At 50.0% G+C, this 23,070-nt stretch overlaps 1 protein-coding gene across 5 annotated transcripts in view; it reads right to left on the bottom strand.

Moving 5' to 3' along the window:
• Positions 1 to 23,070, bottom strand: part of LOC138511228 (long-chain-fatty-acid--CoA ligase ACSBG2-like) — a 1,364,724-nt gene that overhangs the window by 888,367 nt on the left and 453,287 nt on the right. The window contains exon 1 of one of the 5 annotated variants that reach the window (XM_069626772.1): positions 19,879 to 19,949. The exons of the other annotated variants lie outside the window; for them this stretch is intronic. Coding sequence (XP_069482873.1) covers positions 19,879 to 19,912 — 34 coding nt within the window. The 5' untranslated portion in view covers positions 19,913 to 19,949. Of the gene's footprint in view, positions 1 to 19,878; positions 19,950 to 23,070 lie in introns of those variants that run through there. 5 annotated transcript variants of the gene reach the window in all.

The raw sequence follows: 23,070 nt of genomic DNA, 5'->3' as shown, positions 1-23,070 counted from the left end.
TTTGAACCCTGAGTTGCGCAGCCATACATGTCGTTTTAGGAGTATTCCCTGAACCAGGGAACGTCCCGCTGTCTCTGCAGCATCCAGAGAGTTCTTTACAATACTCTGGTTGACCTGGGTTCCTTCGCCAATAGTTGATAGCAGGCGTGTACGTAGTGGTTCCGGCGCTTCTTCGGCGTCTTTGCGCAGTTTGGCCCACTGCGCGTCCGCGTAGCTAGCTAGCAACGAATTGTTGTTCGCAATTCTTGCCGAAAAGGCAGCCGAGGATGTGACTCTCTTTGCAAGGGCATATAACCTCTTGCCCTCCTTGTCAGGTGGTGCCTCGCTGGTGGACAGCGGCACCCCTGCCCTCTTCCTTGAATTAGTTACTACAAGGGAATCCGGAATGGAATGTCCCCTGATGTACAGCGGGTCTGAGGGTGAAGGAGTGAAAAGTTTTTCAATTCTTGGATTAACTCCTCTGATTAGTGCGGGTGTGGATAACGAAGGGATGATTCTTCTCTTCACTGAAGCGAGGAGGGGAATGGTCTGGCTGACCGGGGGTTTCTCCTTAATTACTCTTTCCACAAAGTCTATTTCAGGAGAGATCTCCCCACTGTCCAGTTCGAAATGTGCTGCTGCTCTGCGCAACAGGGCATTAAATGTGGGCTGATCGTCAATGGGAGACGTGTTTCTAACAGGTGAATTGTCAGGAGGATTTAGGTTCAGGACATCAGTGTCCGAATATACTGATGGGGATTGCCAGGGATGAGAAGGTCCTTCTTCCGGAATTTCTCCGAAGCCTTCTTCTACCATGTCTGGCTGTCTTCCAGACCTTCCTCCTGGTTCTGTCCCTCTTCATTGTCCACAAATTCATCCTCCTCCTCCAAGTATTGATCCTCACCAGTGAGGTCATATACATTATGGAAATCTGAGGCTGTATCCTGCTGGGGATTGAATAGTCTCGGATATTTGGCCCTGGGGTCCTCCTGAGGCCCTTCTCTTGTTCTCTTGGGAGTGTTCTGGGTTTTCATAAACCTCTCCATTCTCTCCATGCAGAGATGGAGCCTTTCCATGGTTTCATGGGGTACCCCTGACCGGTCTAGTGGGGGAAAATTAGTGTCATCTAGCTGAAAACGGCTCGACCTCTCCCACAACGTCGAGGAAAGTGTCCCGTCGCCTTCCGAAAAGCCTTCCGGTGTGCTGGGGGTCCCCCCGACTGACGGGGGTAGTCCCTGTCTTTCTTCGGGCTTTTTCGGCGTGTCTTTCGACCTTTGCGTAGCGCTCGACGTGTCTTTCGGCGTACGCTTCTGGGCGTCGGCTACAACGATCCTCGCCAAGCTCTCTGTGACTCGTTTGTCAGCGGAGGGCTGTGGTTTCGACGTTACGGGTGTCGATCGTTCTACGGCGGCGTGCGCTCTCTGCTGGTGCGTGCCGGTCGATGGTTTGGGGGCGGCGCCCTTATTTGCCGAAAGCCCAGTCGCTGGTCGCGGCTGCGAGAGGGGCTTCGAACCTGAACGGTCCAAGGAGGCCGCCGGTGGAACCTGCGTCTCCTTGGGCGCTGCTGCTTTCTTCGTCTTTGACGAAGAAGAGCCATGGGTTGTGTGCATGTGTGGTATCGTGTGCGTCAGTGTCGCCGGGGTGTTCATCCCCATAAGCAGGGCGTGAGCCGAGCCCGTCGGGGCAGGGGACAACGACTTCCGTAGCGGAGGTCGTGTTATCAGGTTCCTCGTCACTGTCGGTGGTAGCAGCGGCGGGTGAAGAATCGGCCTTCGACATAGCGTAGGCCGCCCACCTCTTGACTGTACGGTCTTTTAGAGTCTTTGGCTTAAGAAGCCGACAAGCCGTGCAACCCTCCTCTTTGTGATAGAGGGGCAAGCAGCGGTTACACCGTGAATGCTTGTCCTTCCAAGTAAACTTGCCTTGCAAAGCGGGCAAAACCTAAAGGGTGTCCTCTCCATAGCCGAGGCAATAAATCGTGATAACGACCCCAAGGGAAAGGAAGGGGAAAAGGAAAGGCATTCTCAGAAAAGAACCAGAGATGTCCCACGACCCCACTCTCCCTACTGTATTTGGCCTGCGAGGCCAGGCCACGTGTTCGGCAACGCCGAAGGATCTCCTCCGCTCGTCCCCTCTGTCGAAGATCTTGCTCGGCGGAGACAGCTTCACAACTGCGTCGAGGGAGGGATCGATGTGTTATATATTAAATAGGAAAACGACCAAAGGTCGAGGAGATGAAATCTGCAATGTCTCTCGAGGAGCTCCGCGTAAAGGCGACCAGAAGCTGGGCGGAAAAAAACAATCTGAGGGACCTCGACGCGTGAGGGATTGTGGGTACAATGCACGTCACTATAGGGATAGTATTTCAGACACGCCTTGTCAACGTCCCTTTTCGACTACGAAAAACAAAATGCAATACTCCGCAGTGACCACTGGATGTCGGACCTATGCACAGCATGTGATTCTAAGCAGATTAACAAACATCAGAATATATATATATATATATATATATATATATATATATATATATATATATATATATATATATATATATATATATATATATATATATATATATATATACACACACACACACACACACACACACACCTTTGCAGGGGCAGCCTCTCCTTCCGCACATCCTTTACTCGGTTCTTCCCTGCCTCCGGCGCTCGCTGACATGTTTCCTTGTAATCAAAGGAACCAACGCTGGCCGAGCGCCGGAGGCACCGCAAGAGAAGGATTTCATAATTTTTCAGATAACGCGTATAAAAAGAAAAGGTTTTTAAAAAGGAAAGAAGGCTTGCTGAAAGCATACACGTTGCCTCTAATGGTAGGCTGAAATATTGCTGCATACCCCATTGCCCATAGATTTAATCATATTTTATATACTAGGGCAAACAGTTTATTAATGGCAGAGGAGTACCCACCTCAAACTGACCAGGAATGGTCGGAGGACGAGGACGACGCTCTGGAGCAGGATGTGGCTCTAGCAGCCAGTTTCAAGTGAGTACTCTGCTCATCTCTTGAAAATATAAAAAAAAAGCTTGAGCAGACATGTTGGTTCCGATCCAACTACGTCATAACATGGAGGTGCATCTCAGGGCTGTCCCCACTAATCCCAAGGAGAAAGCTCATAAAAGGAAGCGCACTGGCTCGAAAGAGGAAAAAGGCCTCTTTGATGCCCCCCCCCACCCCCCCACCCCCGGCTCTCCTGAGCCTGGCAGAGCCTGCCACGACCACAGCCGCCATTACAGATGCCTTCTCAAGGCTTAAAAAAAGCCTTTCTGGATAGGAAGGAGATCTTCCGTCTCAAGACCTCTGACCCGGAAGAGTACAAAACGGATGAGACCTTCGAGCACGGAGGAACGTCAACAGGGCACAGACGACAATTATCAAACTCCTCAAACAAAGGAGGACAACGATGACCAAGATAAAGGGTCAAGGGTCAGCACATCTGGGAATGCGGCAGGCCCCATTCTCAAACGTCTACCTAACAAGCAAGCCGCTTCAGAAGGCATGTTTGTCCTAGAGAACTTAATTAACCCTAGATCCTCAGACTGGGTCCCGACGTCCAGAGCTATGGACTTCATCAAGGACAGGCTCCGCCGACCTTTAGATAAAGAGGTCCGAGCCAAGCAAAAGGGGGGGAGGGGGGTAATGCCCCCGCTCGGATATCCCTGGGAAGTAGCGCTCACACCAGAGCTTGATGCTAAAATTATCACATTTCTTGGCAAGAATACAAAGGATCCTAAGAAAGGGATAGATAGGGCCTGGAAGTCCTGCTAAAACAGGGTCCTCGATATTACCGGTCCTCTAGTGAAAATCATGGACCTTTCGGAAGAAGCCTTGGACACAGGGAACCCCATTTATCCAGTCACCCTGTCAGAGTGGTCGCAACAAGCCCTCTGCCTACTCGGAAACGCAAATATTCCCTGTATAAAATGGAAGGTATGGCCCTACCCCATAGGCATCGTGGTTGGACCACTAAAAGAACTTGGGAGGGAGGTGGATGGTTGGAGAGCCAAGATGTAGTGAAATATACTAGGTCGGGCAGGTGGAGGGATTGCAAAATAATTTTTATGATTGGCTAACATGGCTTGGATTTCCTTTTTGGATCTTTCTTTTATGCTTTTTAACCTGAATTGTGGGCACTTTTCCTTCTGTGTGTGGATTTTTTATTATCTCAATGTACTGCTTCCCTCATATGTCATTTTGGTAAAGCTAAGGCTGTTTGCATAGAAATGTTTGTTAAAGGTTTGCACTAAACCAATAACTAAAAACAAAAAAAATAAATAACCACGTAGAGCGCAGTAAGGGCATTCTTATGAAAATAGATCCCAAACTAGACTAGCTTGCCACCACCGAATTGGGCCCTGCAGCCCAGGGATTGCCATTTGGCGATCCCTTTGTCAAAGACATGGCAACATTTGTGGGGACATTTACTACTCTCGACAGGGCACAAGCCTCAATAAAGAGGGTTTTTTCTACAAACGTCGGACAAAGCAGGGGCCTCTCCTTACCTGGACAGACTGTCCCATCAACCACAAGACCATCACTCCAACTGGCAGGACAGAGCAGACACCTTTTGGGGTAGGGGTTGCGGCTGGAAAAGGGCGGCAAGACAGCCAGCACAGCAAATTGCAGGTGAGCCTCAAGCGCGCAGTTCCGGCGCCACATGTGCCCATAGGAGGCAGGATTAACCAGGTTACTTACCGTACTGACCACCTTACTCCTAGTCCATAGCACGTTTTCCTCCATACTTATGGGACATTACTCCGTCCTGTGGGACCAGAGCACTTTGTAAAAGCATCCAAAATTTTGCAAACATTTTAGTCCTTCCTCTCTAAGCGGGGCCCGGCACGTGGCCCGCCAATCTCGGCTCCGCCCCACACATCGACCATCAGTCCTTTTCTATCGCCAGTCAGAGACCTTTTAGCAATAACAGAGGAACCTTATTAGAGGGGACTGAGGGCGGGCGTATGGAGGAAAGAGGACTATGGACTAGGAGTAAGGTGGTCACTACGGTGAGTAACCTAGTTATACTCCTACGTCCCGTCCCCATTCCTCCATACTTGTGGGAGATTCCCAAGCACTCCTTACAGGAACTATGGGTGGATGGAAAACCCCTTACTGAAACAGGTTCTTCAGCACAGCCTGACCAAACTGAGCATCAGATCTTGTTCAGGTCTCGACAATAAGGCTTACAAAAAGCTGATGGGGAAGCCCAAGTAGCCAACTTTGCGATGGTCTCCCAGGGAGCATATTTTTGAAAGGCAACTGCGGCTGCCTTGCCCCGCGCCAGGTGTGTATGAATACCTTTAGGAGGCTTCAGTCCTTGGACGGTGTAAGACTCCGTAATGCAGGCAGCGATCCATCGGGAGATAGTCGCCTTAGAGGCCTGCTTACCTTGTGGATTACCAAAAGTCACCAACAGTTAAGAGCTCCTAAATTTGGATGTTCTGTCCAGATAGAACTTAAGAGCCCTTCTAACATCCAGGCAATGCAGAACCCTTCCCACCTCCGAAGCGGGGTTCGGAGAAAAAGACCGCCAGGGAGATTGACTGGTTCAGATGGAAATCAGAGACCACCTTCAGCAGGAAAGCAGGATTTGTCCGTAGGACCACCTTATATCCTTGTGAAAAACCAAGAAGGGATGCTCCACCGACAAAGCCTGGAGCTCACTCACGCGCCTTGCTGAAATAACGGCAACCAAAAAGGACACCTTCCACGACAGGTGCTTGAGGTCCACAGTGGCCATTGGTTCGAAAGGTTTATGGCACAACGCCATCAGGACCACATTTAGATCCCACGATGGGTGCAGACTACGAATCGGAGGATACATGCGCGTCAAGCCTGCAAAATGTCTCTTAACCACTGGATTAGACAGAGTAAGAGTGTTGGTCCGTAGATAGGTAGGCGGAAACCACCGAAAGATAAATTCTGCATGACAGAAGGTGAATTCCCGACTATGCTAGGTGGGATACAAAGGACAGTACCGTGTCAATTGTAGCCGCCCTTGGGTCCAGCTGCTTGTTTAAACACCAATGACAGAACCTGAGCCATTTGCTTCTATACTGGGACCTAGTCGAGGGTTTTCTGGCTGCCTGAATAATACGCATGTTATCCGCAGACAGGCTAAGATGCTCTAAAGATCTGAACTCAGGCACCATGCCGCCAAGCTGAGCGATTGTGGGGAGTGGTGCCACAGCTGTTGCGCCCCCTGGTGAAGAAGATCGGGGTTCACCGGTAACCTGATCGGTGGATACACCGACAGGTGTTGAAGTTCGGAGAACTAAAACCTGGCCGGCCACCACAGGGCTATGAGTAGAAGGGAACAGTTCACCGTGTTTTTCAGTTTGCAAATCGTCCGATGAACCAGAGGCGGGAAGGCATAAGCCCTCATGTTGTGCCATGGAATCTCGAGAGCATCCCCAGAGAGGAGGCTCCCAGCCAGTTTCTGTAGGCATAAAGAGGAAGTTTGTTTGCCGCCGTAGCGAAGAGGTCCACTTCTGGAGTGCCCCAGCGCAGGAAAAACCATGCAAGGACCTCCGCCTTCAGTTCCCACTCGTAGCAGACCATCGTCCGTCGACTGAGAGCATCTGCCCAGACATTCAGCTGGCCCGGAATGTGTACTGCAAGTAGCCAGACACCATGACGAACCGCCTACTCCCAAATCTGGATGGACAGGTGCTCGAGAGGGGGAGACTTAGTGCCCCCTTGCTTGTTGATGTAATACATCGACACCACATTGTCCGTGCAGATACGGACCACTTTGTTGGCAATGATCAGTATGAACGCCTTGAGCGCTAGGAAGATCGCCAGAAGCTCCAGATTTATGTGTAGCTTGTCCTGAGGTGACCAAAGATCCGAGACCTGAAGATGCAATGTCGCACCCCACCCTACAAGGGAGGAGTCCGTCGTGACCGTCACCATAGGGGCTGGGTCCTGAAAACCCACCCCCACCGACAGATTGCTGAGAGACGACCAGCACTCCAGGTCCGCTCTCATGGAAGCCGGAATCATTATCAACTTGGAGTCCGTATCCACAGCCTGAAGCCAAGAACTCCGAAGAGCCATCTGAGTTCGCCTCATCTTGAGACGAGCAAGAGGAAGAGCCAACATGCACGAGGCCATGAGGCCCAGAGCCTCTGGAACCACCAGGCGGACATGCTCTCCGACTACGCAAACATCTAACACATGGCCAACAGATCCGCCATTCTGTCCCAGGTCAGGTACACTCTGCAGTCAATCGTGTTCCAGCGAAAACCCAGGAAAATCAAGTCCTGAGAGACCATCATGGAAGATTTCCGCCAGTTCACCAACAGCCCAAGGTGGAACAGTAGCTGGAGGAGACTGGAGATTGCAGGCGGCTTTCAACGGGCAAGAGCTGCGTAAAACCCAGTTGTCCAGACACGGATACACATGGATACCCTGCAGACGAAGATAGGTCGCAATCGCCGACATCTTCGTGAAGACACGTGGCGCTGAGCTGAGGCCAAAAGGAAGCACTCGAAACTGGAAGTGCTCCTCTCCCACAGAGAAACGGTGATAACTCTTGTGTGGATTCCAGATCAGAATATACATGTACGCATCCTGAAGGTCCACCACGTTGAGCCAATCGCCCGTCTGCAAGGAGGACCGTATCTAGCCGGGCGTGATCATCTTGAATTTTTCTTGGGGTAGGAAAAGATTGAACTGGGAAAGGTCTAGGATGATGCGCAGGCCAGCCTGGTTGGGTTAGGGCACCGTCAACAGCCGGGAGTAGAAGCCCTCCCCTCGTTCCCAAACTGAGGTCCAAAAGCTTCTGAACCTCGGCTTTTAGGGAGGATGACCCTGACTGCTGGAAAGGGGGGTTGTAGGGTGGGCTAGGGGGTAAGGGTAAGTGGAAGCCCGCCCGAGCAACTGACAAGATCCATCTGTCCTCGGTGATTGTCTGCCACGCCTCCCAATGCGTCCTCCCACCGGGGTCTCGTGCGAGCACGGAGAACCGTCATTTGGGAGGCTTTTCAGCGGTGTCACCACCTGAACCTGAGGAGGCGGCTGAGGAGCGGGAGAAAAACAGAGTCCGTTGCTGCCTCTGGCAGGAATTACCCGAAGGTGTATCCACTCTGCGGGATTTCCGGTCTAGAAACCCCCTGAAACCAGAGGAGGGCCGGCTTTGCGACAACGGTCTCTGGGTCCTAAAAGGAGTTTTAACCAGGACGGACAAAGACTTAGCTGTTTGGGTGCGGTCCTTCGTTTTGGTGAGCTCCACATCCGTTGTGGAGTAGAAAAGCTCCTTACCGTCAAACGGCAGGTCCAACACCTTGTCCCTCACCTCCTTTGAGAGCTTGGTGGCATGCAACCACGCCTGTCAAGAGGTATCAACACCCAGCATAAGGCCCCGAGCCGAAGTGTCGACGTGATGAGCTGCGGCCTCAAGCAGATCCTGGGCCAAGACCCTGGCATCAGATAAACCTGCCATAAAGTCTTCCAGCTTCTCGACCGGAATGAACTCCTCAAATTCCGACAGACCTTTCCACATCTTCATATTCGCCCCCGCTAACACCAGTTCTGCATTAGCCTGCAGGAGTTGCAAGGCCGAGTTAGAGAAAATCTTCCTCCCAAGAGAGTCGAGGAGCCTGTCCTCCTTCCCCAGAACCCGAGTAGCCATCGTAGAAGAGGATGCTGCAGGCCTGGACTGTAAAGTGGATGCAGCCACCACCGTGTAGGAGGGGGGCGGACAAGATGATCGGGCCACCTCTTCCGAAGAATGTAGCCTATATCGTGCATAAATTTTCTTATTGACGAAAAGTCCAGAGTGTGGCTTTTCCCAGACTCTACGGACCTCGGCCAAAACGTCGTTCTACAAGAACAGGCCAGTACACTCCGAAGGAGACAGGGTGAACGTCCCCGAAAGCACACCCTCCTGCGGAGCGGGTGCCTTGGGCACTGGAACATCCAATAGGCACCTCATGTCCAGTACCCGGTCATGAAAAGCTATAATAGAGCGTGGCTGGTCTTCGGTAGCCTGATCCCCCTGCACATCATCCGACAGGTCAGGACCCTGCTGAACCGTGTCAGGCACCGCCTTGTCCACGGGGGACAATGGAGGCAAGGGCGGCAGGGTCGGGGAGGCACCGTATGGAAGGGTGGCGCCGGCGGAGCCACCGGGTGAGCAGGTGGAGCCGGAGGCGGGCATATCTCCCTAAAAAGACCCTTGAAATACTCTCTCATGGGGTCGATATGGATGAGCGTCTGAAATTTACCGAAAAAGGCGTCCTCCGGAGACGGTTTTGGAGCTGCCGGAGGAGGCCTCTCATGAGGATAATTCCAGGGATGCAGAGGGGAGGGTTGCTACACAGGCCCATCCCCCGAAGTGTCAACAAAAATCAAGGGTGCCGAACCCACAGGCAACGAGACATTGCGCGGAAGGGGCATCTGAGCGTTCGTCGTAAACTGGACGAAACAGATGCGCACAAGGAATTTTATGTTCACCCGCAGAACCAACTCCTACACCTGAGGCCAATGGCGTAGTTGTAGGGGAAGCGCGCAAAATGGCCGCCGTGGTCGTGGCGGGAACGGCCGCCATTTTGCCATCACCAGAGGGTAACTACGGCACGTGTGAAAGTGTGGCAGGGGTCCCCGTCGGTGGGTCAGGTGTCTTAATTTTAGCCTTTACATAAGGAACCTCAGCCGAGCCGGTACTATGAGGCCTGGAATGTTTCTGCGACATACCAATAGCCAAACTAGCCTACACAGGAAGGACCTTGGCACTGCCGGTAAAAAGGAGGAACTTTCACTCCTTGCCCCCTTAACAGTTCCTGCGTCGCCACAAGAGCGGGAACGGTGAGAAACAACTTCGCCTCGTCGGGCCTCTCAGAAATGTTGGTTACTTTAGCCTCTGTACGAGGGACCTCGGACACAGGTCCGGTAACAGCCTTACTAGCGCATCCATTCGGTAACACCAAGCCCAATCAAGGCCTCGGGGCGCACCCCGGTACTTTTGAGGGAAGCCGATAAAGAGGCCTCAGAGCGAGCTCCGGTACCCCACGACTCAGAACTGGGTTTACAACCAGCCTCGACAGAAGGGGCCTCGGCGCGTACTCCGGTATCCACAGGCCCCTTTATGGAGACCCTTGGAGAAAACTCCATTACAATTATTAGTCCCAGAAGGCACCTCTGGGCAATCCCCGGTGATAGAGCGGTTGACGCTCCTCCCGGCCTGGGAAGAGCCCGGAAAGGTGTCTCCCGGCCGGGGTGCTGTGAAAAGTAAAGAACTTACCGGGCGTTTCTTCTTTTCGTCGATAAAAGATTGAAAATGCGAAGGAGGAGTACGTTGAAACACCTCCTCCCAGCGCTCCAACTGACGAAGTGATTGGACCGAAAGGGAATCGCACTAAAAACAGGAGTCCCAACGGTGGTCCGGACCCAAACACTCTAAACAAAGAGGATGAGGAACTGCCCTCGCGAAGAGTCGGTGACACGAACAACAATCTGGAAAGTCTAGTTTCAACGACAGACTAGTACACGATTGCTAGCGAGAGCCAGAAAGGAGGAAAAAAAGGGAAGATCTTCTGCGGATGAAAGTGCGTCCAGTCCCGAAAGAGCGGAGAAAAGTGCGGAGCCGAGATGGGTGGGGCTACGGCCGCGTGCCGTGCCCCGTGTTGAAAGAGAGGAAGGACTAAAATGTGTGCAAAATTTTAGATGCTTTTACTAAGTGCTCCGGTCCCGTCCCACAGGACGGGGGAATGTCCCATAAGTATGGAGGAAAGGGGACGGGACATAGGAATAAGTGCTATTCGCACAAGCATGCGACTCCTTACCAGGAGATGTCTGGGTCAGGGACACCACAAGGGGTTTGTTTTCACATCGGCTTTCTCTCAAGCCTCTCAAGTGTGTCGCCCGGCACAGATAATGTTGCACGCGGATGCTCTTGCCCTAGACTAAAAGGTTCACAGCTTACACCTCAAAGACGCCATCTGCCAATGCACAGTCCAAGACTGTTTCCTCAACCCAATTTTTCTGGTATGCAGGAAACAGAAGGACCGCCCTGTAATAAATCTCAGAGCCTTAAACGACTTCATTCTCTACTGCCATTTCAAAACCGAGAGAATACACATGGTCAGGGATATCCCGCGACCGGGTGACTAGGACTCCCTACCTAGCAGTGCCAGTCTATCAGCAACATATAAAGTACCTGAAGTTCACATGGAGAGGTCAGGACAGGGAACGTACGAGCCTGCCCTTCGGGCTCACATCAGCACCCTGGGCTTTCACCCAGTTCATGCTGCCCGTAGTCGCCCATCTCGGGAAAGGGGAGTAAGGCTCATTGTATATCTCAACAACATCCTCATGTCGCAGACCGAGGACCTGGCAAGGCACCAGGCCCAAATTGCCACAGATTTTGTTTCACGATATACGGTTCCTCATCAACTGGGAAAAGTCAATCCCAGTGCCCTCGAAGAGCCTGGAATTACTGGGCTTCATAGTAGAGACACAGACCTGTCAGCTCAGTCTACCGACATGCAAGGCACACTCTACTCACCGCGAGTTTTGCAGAAAGACACCACCTCCCTACGGGAATTGGCGAGAGTGATCAGTATATTGTCATCATCCATTCAGGCCATCTTTCCCAGGCCGCTGCATTACCGCAATTTGCAGAGACTCAAAGGGCAGCATCTGCAATGCAACCTCTTACTCGTAGCATCTAGCCGCATCACCCAAGGCAAGAACAGAGCTCCACTGGTGGCTCACGCACATGGAGGGCTGGAACAGCAGAGCAATCGTCGGATCAACCCCCGACAAAGTAATAGAATCAGATGCAAGCAGCTCAGGGTGGAGAGCGAAGTGCAGTCTGGTAGCCAAGGGGGGCGGAACTGGTCCCCCCCGCAGGAGCTGGAGATGCAACTCCAGCTGGAGCTTCTCGCTGGCTCCTTCGAGGTGCGATCTTTCGCCAGAGGAAGAGTGAGTTGTTGAAGATTACTCAAGATGGACAACATCTCTGCTGTGAGATACAATCAATCATCTGGGTTGCACCAGATCGAAGCCTCGGGCAGAATTGACCAAGGACTTCTGGCACTTCTGTCGACAGCAGAATATCTACCCGGGCTGAGCAACGAAGTAGCATATTGGCATTCATGCCATTTGTCAGACTACAGCGACTGGAAACTCAGAGAAATGTTCCTTTGCTTACAGCAAATATGGGGCTCTTTATCCAGGGACCTCTTTGCCTCTCGCCTTAACGCTCAGTTGCCAGTATTCTTCAGCTCAAGGCAGGACCCAGCAACCATGACGACAGACTCCTTCCTTCAGAAGTGGATCGGGGGATCTCTTACACATTTCCCCCCTTCACCATGATCGCGAGGACCCTGGTGAAGGCCCGTCAGGAGCAAACAGCTAGTTCTCGTAGCCCCAGTTTGGACCTCTGAAACTGGTTATTCAGCCCTTCTGGCAACTTTCTTCAGATTTTCCAAACCTACTAGCCCAATCTCAGGATCAGCTACCAGGTCCGAGAGGGGAAACGCCATTCCCTCCTCCTTTGCGGATTCATGACCGTAGTAGCATGGAGGATTTCAGGGTGAGATGGAGGGTCCGGGCATTTCATGCAAGGCTGTCAGCCTCATCAAGGAGAGCTGGGCTCCCGTAACCTCCAAGAGATACGCAAGAGATGCGTGCATAGGGACGCTTGTCTTTGGAGCAGGGCCTCCATCCAGTTTCAGAACCTAGAGCGGAGATTTTAAGTTTCCTGCACATAACTCAGGTACATAGAATAGATCCCAACAACAAGAAACGTAGAAGCAGTATTATATTCGAAGGTAGACCTGAATCTTTGCAGGCTATGTTGAAAACACAACAATGAGGACTTGTGGGCGAAAGTCCACCTCTAACCCAGGCGAGGTAGGGACCGCATACACACAGATGTATCTTGTTAGAACTTTGTGAAAGTAGAAAGGAATGCGAACGGCCAAACATGAGCAAGGGATGCAGCTGGTCATGAAGGACAAACCCATGGGAGCCTGGGCAGAGGTCATGAGCTGTCAAGAAGCAAAGTTGAGGTTCAGGACACTACCGCCCCCTAGAATAATGGCCATCCCATTTGAACTACCAGAGGACAACACCCCCCCCTTCAGTCCCCCCCACCGCGAGTAAAACTCCTAAATCTTTCACTATTCTGATTGATTAGCAGGACCTGCGGGAAAGCCAGGCATGCCTCTTCGGAGTAGTCGAGGGTGGAACCGAGGAGAACAAGGGCTGGAATTTGTACCAGGGAGAGCAAAGGGTAATGCCAAAAGAGATACTTTATTTACAAGGACTAGACTGACCTCAAAGCTATCCACTGAGCTCATGTTAACAGCCAGGTGCACATCAAGTGATTAGGTCTCGGGCAGGGCAGTTGTGATGCTGGAAATGCATCGGAGGGACAGGGCCTCCGTATCCTTAACCTTTACTGCCTTTTTATTGTGTGTTCTGTCATATTTGCCGTGCCGGGGTTCATGTGGGACTCCTGGCGGTGCAGCTCTCTTTTAGTTTGGTGAACAGACCCATGGGATACCCTTACGGCACCCATGGGTGGTGGGTACAACCCTGTGCCCCTAGTGTATGTTTTTGGGCACCTGTGGGTGGCCCGCAGAGCAGGGTATGGGCTGGCGGCAGCTCCATGCTGACTTTGACAGGTGCGCTGAGTATCCTCCATTTTAGGAACCCCAGTCCCTGCCATTGGAAGCAGTTGATTCCTGATGGAAAACAAGAAGGCCCCTGTGGCCTCTTGCTTTCTATTACCTGTTACCTTGTTTTCCCAAAGTCCTGGGAAGCCCTGACTCTGTCCCTTCCCCGTGACTGGCTGTTGGGTGGAAGTTCAATATATGGTGTTGTTGTGAAGTCCAGTCCAGACTGACTGGAGCCTTCCCAGTGACTGTATGTTGTGGGTACGCCCTGTGGGTGGGACCTGGGTGAATGGAGTGTGTGACCAATATGCACTTCTTGTTGTGGCGGTCTGGTTTCTGGTATGAGAGACAGCCCTGCCCGAAACTGGCCTGAATGCAGTGTGTGGTGTTGAATGGCTGGGTACTTGTCCCAATCCACATTCCTTGTTGTGAGTGTCTGAGAGGGAGGAGGATGGCCTGAATGCACTGTGAGCCTGATTGGCTGACTGACTGCATGAATGCCCTTCTGTATGATTGGCTGCTGGGAGTGACCCAGCAGTGTGGATGAGAGACAAGATAGTATATCTGGGGACCTCTCACCATTGGAAATTGTTCAGAAGCTTTGTCTACACTTGAAGAGTAACTGGAACTGCTGATCCTCGACGCCCAGCTGGAAGACGAAGACTTGCTGTTGCATTTGCTTCGACCTGCTCTGAAAGCTGCCAAACTCGTCAAGGACTGATCCGAGAGAGGCCCTGGTAAGGCGCCCTCTTCCCGTGCTCCAAGGGACCATCGAGAACCGCTAATCTTCGCCAAAGCTCCCTGGAAGTCAGACCCTCGAAAGGCTGCCGACCCGAGACGGGACCGCTGAGGAGAACGAAGCAAAGCACCCAGACTTCGCCGCTGACGAAGTCCCTTGCCGTCGACCAGGGTTCGCAGGTTTGTGTAACCGCTGGAGGCCCGTCGAAGTTGTGTTGCCCCGACATGGGGACCACTTGACGCCATGCCACCGACGACCAGAGTCGCCCGCTCCTTTGCCCAAGAACTTTTGAATCTAAGGACTCCCTTGTCCGCAACGTCGACCGCTTTGTCCCGCCGTAGAAAGTCAAGGACGACCAACGCGCCGAGGAGAATCAGCCGGTGGGTTTCCAGCCACCAGAAGGTCACAAAGACTTAGACGACTCGACGCCCTTGTTGGGCCAAAGTTCTTCTGAAACGCTTTGCGGTCCTGAACAATCCATCGCCGAGGTGCCCCGCACACCTCATCCTCGTAGGACGTCGCTGACGAGCACCGCTTGGATCGACATCTGGGTCTCGGCACCCTTGAACTTCTCATCGCTGCCGTCAAGTTCACCATCTTCGACGCCTCTCGACGATCCGTGGCTCCTGCTTTATAGGGAGTCAACCAAGAAGGATCCTTCGACGCGTCTTCGAAGAACTCTACTCCATCAGGTACATTGGTGGGTAAAACCTTAATAGGAGGAAACAAGGCTATTGAACAATATATGGACTGGGCTTGTGCTATATATATATATCTTTATTTTACAGGTTGCCCAGGTGGGGGGGAGGGGGATCTCCACACAGAACTGTACCTAGTGGTAGGGGTCAGTAGTCTGCCTACCGTGTCAACCATCTTGCTTTCCTTCCTACATCTATTGCTGGTTTCCGCGTTATTGATCTGTGTGACATTTTAACCGTACAGTTGATGCACTTTAATGAGATTCGATAACATTGGTGGTACCACTTTAGAATTGTATATATTTATCATTGTTGATTTCAGAGTACAAAGTGTGTTATTGTGATTGTGTACATACCTTTGAATATTAATTATATAAAGACTGTTTTCAGTAATCCAGTGTGTGGACATTCCTTTGTGGGGGTTCGGGGACTACACTGTACTTAAGAACCAGCCTGCATCACCTCCTGAGAAGCTAGGCCTTGATTGCTCGCCCATTGCTACCTTATAGAGAATCTTGGCTGGGGTCTTCTGTGCCTCTCCTCTACCATATAGAGAGCGGAAGTACAGACACCCCCCTCCAGTCTTTACAGCAGTGTTTTGTGTAACTTAACCAATCATCTAACAACAACCCAAGGTGAAGAAATCATAACCCATGAGAGAAGAATTTGGGGATGACGTGGCCAATGAAACAGTGGTCTATATGTGATTATTAGCATGTAAATGGGTGGCAGTCAATGAGGTTGGGGGACAACCACTTTATATTGATGGCTTCATGAATGACCATTTACACAGTCATAACGTGTTTGCTTTGAAGAAGGTAGAGAGCTCTACAGCAGTGGACTTCTAATACCCCGTCGCCAAATCTCTTGTTCTTCTCACAAAAGGGTGCGCCTAGCCTTTTTCCCCTAGTGGGTTATTTTTCAGTCTGGTTGTTGAGAGGTTACCTTACAGATGGAAGGCCAGTGGATGGTCCCACCCCCTAATAGAGTAGGCAACAAAGAGCCAATCAGAATGGGTCAAAGAGCCATGGAGCGCAAGAATGCCCAAAAGACTCTTCTGCCAGAGAGGTGTGGTCAGACAGAGCATACGCCAAACGTGGTGGACAAGAGGGACTGGAGAGCAGAGGCAGAGTAAGACGCAGTGAACCGGAGCCCCAAGGTAGGGGTGGCAATTTTAAGGGGCCTCCGGGTGAAGGGTATTGTTAGAGTTAGTAACTGACTTAATGTGCCAACCAGCACATCCCTAAGTGGTAGGAGCCTGCTTCTTCCTTGAAACCCAGCCCTACATTTTTTAGGAAACAGAACTTGGTGCATAGACCCTGATAGACCTCCCTTCATAACTTCACCCGACCGAACCCCGATCCCCGGAACCCCCCCCCCCCCCCCGACGCCTTCCCACACCACAGGATCACGGCCAAAGTACAAAAGAGGCCTTAAAAATGTCTGTGTAAAATACCCTGTAGGTGGTCCTTGGAACCTGTGAGGTACTGTCCTGACCCCTTCCCATACCATTGCTAGACAAGTGGACAACCCCACCTACCATTTTCAGGAACCCTGGAAACTATCACAGACTGCTAAAATGTTCTGCTTATCCCATGTTAGTTCACACTTGTTCCCAATAAGCCATTTTAAATTTGGGAAATCTAGTTGGCCTGTGGTGACCTCTTTCACCATTGTTATAAAGAGTCAACCATTTGCATGGCACGAACCTAGTGCGAAGCCAATGCTGGATTTTACTTTTATGGACTTCATTGATTAGTGGTGTGCCACCCTTTCTAAACTCTCATGCTGGACTTCCTTTGCATCTTGTACTCATTGTGGCCCTGAATCATGTGGTTCCCATCTTCATCTTGTATCCTGGCTTGCAACATTAAGTTTTAATACCAGGGTTGGATTGGCCCCTCAGCTTTTCGGCAGATGGCCGAGCCGAAATCGCCCCTGGGGAGTGGGGGCCGGTTTCTGCCCACTCCTGGGCCGATTTTTAAAAAAGTGGACATTTTTGGGAGAAAAATAAACACCTGCAACGGCATAATTCATCAAAGCAAGGTAAAACATGTCACCTTGCTTTGATGATTGATTTTGCATGCATGAGGTGTGCATCATATCCTTGTTCATCTTGTGTCCTGGCTTGCAACATTATGTGTTACTAATGACTTCTGCAATTGTATTAGCTCTCCACTCTTGCTTCTCCACTCTTTTTGACTGCTTACTCTGTTCTCTCCTCCTTTCCCTTCTCCCTTTTCCTATCTCCTCCCCTTACTTTCTTCTATGCACTTACTCTATCAGAATTGTCCCTGGACCTAATATGATAGCAGCCTCGTCTGTTTCCTCCATCCTCCCATTACTGTTTTTTCCTCCCCACTATCCCTCCAGCACTATCTGAAATGTTGTCAGGCCTAGTACGATAGTCGCTTGTTTTGTTCCTCCCCTCCCGTTCTGCACCCCTTTTTCTCCGGCTCTACCAGAAATGTTGTCGGGCCTAGTACGGTAGTCGCCTGTGTTTCCATTTCCTTCCTACTCTACCCCTCCCTTCCTTATCTATGTCTTAGCTCTTGCACTATCTGAAATATCGTCAGGCCGAGTACGATAGTTAATTTCACATCCTTACTTTTCATGGCCTGTAAGAATGTGGTTCCCTTGTTCCCTCCCTTGCCTTGAAGCGCTTTGAAACACGCTGTGTATAGGCGCTATATAAATAAACGATCATATCATATAAATTATGATGCATGCATCATTGACATACTGCTGTAGCATGCAAAGTTGAGGGGCCGAGACCACCACCGCCGGGCAGCTGCCTGTCACCGTGCCGCCACTCCAGGGGGTACAGTGCCCCCTGGAGAGGCTGTGCTGTTGTATTAGTGATAAATATGCATTAGTGCTAAACTATCAATTTTAGATTAGAATAAGCATCCATTTTGGACTATGTATTTTGCCTTTTCGCAAGTTGCAGTAATCGCATGTTTTTTTTTTTCTGCCCTTGTCTTGGTTACGATCATCCCAAGACATTTCATCTCTGTGTCCTCGGTCACTTGACAAAATCCTTGTGCCTAAAAGCTTCTGTACAGTGGAGAAATATTTGACCATAGCACATCAAGTGGCCATTGATTCATTGTGCCACAATGAATGCTTTGTTGTAATGTGTCCATCTTTCCCAACTCCCTGGCATGCTGTTCAGGATGTTAGTTTGCATGTATGATGCATCTAGTGCTCAGAGTATGGGATGTCCTATGCCCCTCCCCCTCCCTTCGTTATCTATGTCATTATCTGTGTCTTGGCTCTTGCACTATCTGAAATGTCCTCAGGCGGAGTACGATAGTTAATGTCACATCCTTACTGTGCTTGTAAGAATGTCATTGTATTTTCCCTTGTTCCCTCTTGTATTTCCCTTGTTCCCTCCCTTGCCTTTAAGCGCTTTGAAACACATTGGTTTATAGGCGCTATATAAAAACTATCATATCAGAATATACTGTGGGGGGTGTACATAAGCTCGCTGGAATGTAGGTTACAATAAATCTAAAACGGTAAGGGTGTTAGGCTATGGTTGATGATTCAAACTGGCTTTCAATGCATTATGGTATTTTCACATCCAGAGGATCGGTCTAGATGCGACCCCCTTCACCACTGGCATCTTTATTCGACGGGGTTCACGATGGGGCCTCGTGGTGCGCTCGTCGTTGGGGCAACTTATTGCACAAGGTTTCACAGCTATGCTGGGCCGTGGATCCGTAAAGAACAGAGTGAGCGACTTTGTTGGAGTAAAATGGTGAATGTCCCCACCCTTCCGACACACTGCAAGATAACCACACAATTCAACCTATGGTACTTGCTCCCACCAAACCAAACAGTAGCTCCCACAATCGAACCAGGGTGCCCGGTGTGGGTACAAGGGATGTGTCGGGACCACAGATATCGAAAGTCAGACCACCTGCCCTATCAGGTGTGGGGGGTGCTAGCAGGGGAGTCATGTATGTAGCAAGGGCGCAGGCGCAGCGGTGCACTGTACAATACACCTGCACGGGAAAGGAGACCAGAGGTGTAAGGAATATAACCCAGAGGAACGGAGCAGTAAGTGCTAGGGACCTAGGATCGGGCGTATAAATATAGGGTGCAGAGTTTTGTAGGACGCGCAGGTACACTGGGGTTTAGCGTGTCCCTTACAGGTGTAAAGGGGGAGTTGTGCGATCTGTGCAGGGCAGCGGACATTTGATGTACAGCAGTAGGTATTCGTGGTTTATGATATTACGCTCATTAGTGTGTAGAAAAGCCTTGCTGGCAGACAGCCTTACCGATAACGGAGTGTCGAAGCCCTGGGGCCAGATTGCAGAAACGTTGCACTGGTGCACGTGCACAGTTTGCACAGTATTTAGCACTTGGGCAAAGGTGGCCCTATTTCTAAAAACACTTCAAAAATATTTTTTTAAAAGTGGCACCATGAAAAGTGCAGGTTGCCATGGTAAAGCACCCCTTGTGCGAAAAAGATAGATTTTCGATGCATATTTGCCCTAGTGCTTATACCATTACGTATTAGCACTAGGTCAAACTTTGCCCCGGTGAAAAATACTGTGAAAATCAATTTTTTGCACTACGGAAATGTTTGCCCAAAGGCCTATAACATGGCAAAATGCATGGTGCAATGTTTTGTAATGTTTCCGAGTGCTTTTGAAAATAAGGCAAACATTTCCCTGGTGCGAATACTGTGCAATAGTTGCACTTAATGCACCGGTGCAAAGCTTCTGTAATCTGGACCCAGATGTGAACGGGATATAGAGGGCTTCCGCACAGCGTCAGCCCGGCCTATAAACAGACGACGTACCTGCCGCGCCACCTCGGCTGCTGCCAATTCCCATGATGAGTCCTAGTCCAGGGTCTGCATTCACTGCAAGCAATGCCACCTGACCGGCTTACCTAGTGTGCCCGAGGCACGCCCACAGCTCCTGCTCCCGCGGCCGGGCCCTAGCTCCCTATGGTCTACCTGCAAGCACAGCATATTCACACAAGACCATCCCGCTCTCGCAATATACGGCTGGGTGCCGGTCTCGAGTCATTTCCTAATGTCCACTGCGCAAGGAGGCAGGCTTCAGAGCGCTTAAAGGAATAGTTTCCAACGTTTTAGAGTGGGTTCGAGGGTCCCTTCTGTGGTGCCCCAACTCGTATGCGCTGGACTCCAAAAATTGCATATTTGAATAACCACACCACACCTACCACATTAAAAAGATGACTATGCTCAGAACCAACCACATTGAGGGCATTTTGCGGCATAATCAGGAACAGAACATGCTCAGTTCACTTTAGTGTACGTTTTGTAATCGTTTTTAAATAGTGTACACAAGTATTTTTCCCCAAAAGAGATTACCTGTACTTAAGTGACTGTTTCGCCATTCGTTTGACAGGAGAGCATTCCATCCTATTTGCATTTCTCAGTGTAAGTGTGTACTGCATTGCGTTTGACTTATCCTTTAATCAGTGTTACGAAGTAGTGGGATTGCAATGGTGTGCCTTGTGATCTTGGGCAGAACACTCTACTGAAGCTCGTGTTCACCATCCATGATTTTGACATATTGAAATAATACGAAGCAGCATTTGCAGTAATGAAGCAAAAACAGTGGTTGGGACTTCTAGTTAACCAAATTGTAAACCATTGTTCATCAGTTATGATTATTTTAATACCCTGTGAAAATGACTGACACAAATCACTTTTTCCTCCAATGGACTAACAATTTGGCAGATAAAGTAAAGAACGAACACATCATTTGCTTAACATCACACATTTTAAGCAGAGAAGCTCGCATTTCAGCCCAGTCAGCAGTGTAGACCCCTCTACTGACCACATAACTCAGCAGATCTGGTTGTTAAAAATATATTATAAACCGATCTGACAAACCCATAAATCCTGGTAGAAGTGCATTAAATAAAAGTGCTTGTAGATTACATTCATCATTCAGCATGGAAGTATACAAGTAATGGAAAACTAATATACAACTATTCATCAACTAATAATCCTCCTCCTTCTGCAACTTAGTTTGAAGCCCTAAGTGAACCTGACCTGCAGCTTGAATTATGCACAATATAAGCTGTATGTGGGGGGCCTTTAAATTCGAAAGTCCCTCCTCCATCATCAGCTCTTAATACCCAAATGTTAATTATAAATCAGAGGACTCTATCCCTTTTCAAACTGGCAGCCAGGTTAAGTTTTTTGCATGTGTTGGGAAGGGGGCACTTTAAAGTAAGGCGAGATGCATTCGAGGCACTGTGATGAGCCAGGGCAAGGGGGGGGGGGACAGCAAGAAGGACGCTTTCCCGTCCAGCAGCACCCCATGTTAATATAATCAATTACAGTTTAAACTACATAGTGAGGCCCAAGGTGCGGGCAGCATCGCTATTTTGTGTAGATACTAATAATCCTAGGTAGAAGAAAAGGCTTGTGCGGCAAATGTGGCATTACATGCACCGAGCCCAGATCCACGAGGTCACAAATCTCCAGTCATTCCTGAGCTCCTATGAGAACAGTTCACACACCCACCAGCCACACTGTTTATTAATTGTTCTTGAAAGTGTGGCAAAGATGCGTCTTTCACCCAAGAGGAATGTGCCCTACAAGGCCGCGATCAGAGCCTGGTGTGCATGATCTCATATTGGCTAAAGCATGACCTGGCCCATTCCTGAGTGACCACAAGTTATAGCCCATATAACTGACTAAACCCCAAGATCCCCGAATTCCATGACACCAGGTGCTCCTTGACGACCAACACCAAAGTAACCAGTCCTGAAATGTTCAAAGAGGATTGACGGGCACATTGAGTGACAATTGTTGGATTTGTATTGCGAGGTGCTGGAGGAATAAATTATAGTTCAAAACGAAGGTGGCGACCTTGCAGCCGGATGGGGCGGAGGGAGGGAGTGAAATGGGTGTGTGAGGGTTAGGGTGCCCCAGAACCTCCTGTGTGTCAGTGAGGCCTGACAAGTGGACATTATGCGTGATAAAACAAGATGTATAGTAGGAGTAGAGTTAATTTGTTTTCTGACCTTCAACGTGAGAAGATGTGCCCCGCAGCACCCACGTGATGAAGATGGACAAACTGGGCTGGGCCCAATAAACTGCCATGGCTTATGGATAAAGGTGGTACCAGCATAGGGTCCATCCAATCAGCCGCGTAGGTTTTTACTTTATGTATTGCATCACTTATGACCATGTTTTGCTTTATAAGATTCTACTTGTACTACTTCTCAGCAGAACGCTCCTAGCAGCAGAGTTCTTTGCTGTTGCGCTCAGCTGCATGTGAGATTAAAAATGGTTATCCTTACAAGATCGACTTGGGCCTTTCTTCCCAAGCGGGTTACATTCTGTCTGGTGTGAGCGTTCGGCAGTTCGCCTTCAAAAGCCTCCAATACCAGGTCTGGGAGAGTGCCAGAGACACAGCAGCCTTCTGGTCTCTGTTTTGTAGATGGAGGGTGCGAGGAGCTTGCTGCAGCGCCTGGCAAGTCTGCAAAGCTGTGGTCATCATGGGAGGTCAAAGCCCTGTGACTGTTTACACTAGCACACCTCTGCAAAGTCACTGGCAGCAAATTAAAGGCTCACTTTAAGTTTCATGGAGTTGTGTAACAAAACTGATTGGCTCCAGGACATTAGTAGATTCACTGATTTTGCCATCTTAAAAGTGTGCTAAATCGCAGTTTGGCGAAATGGAACTAGTTGTGCAACTACCATCACCTTGCAACACTAAAGGTTTACAGTTGTGTGTCATCGTGCCCCATCAGCATATGAAAAGCCTGAACGCTACCCATCATTCGGCCCTGACCCAAAAGTGCACAGCATCCGCCTAAAACTGCCTATTAACCAGTTACAAGTACGTGCAGCTTGCTGTGCGAAATTGAAGCTCCCTAAGGCTATACGATACTGCAGAATTTGTAAAGTGAAGGTAAATTGGAAGACTGCCAAACATATGCTCGCGGAATGCCTGTGTTTGGGACTCTTATACATGATCAACTTGGATCCCTTTGTTTACGA

Source organism: Ambystoma mexicanum, chromosome 6p, assembly GCF_040938575.1.
Source record: "Ambystoma mexicanum isolate Mex_15411 chromosome 6p, UKY_AmexF1_1, whole genome shotgun sequence".
Taxonomy (NCBI): Eukaryota; Metazoa; Chordata; class Amphibia; order Caudata; family Ambystomatidae; genus Ambystoma; species Ambystoma mexicanum.
The sequence above is the reverse complement of the archived record's forward strand: the minus strand, read 5'-3'. Positions and strand labels throughout refer to the sequence as shown.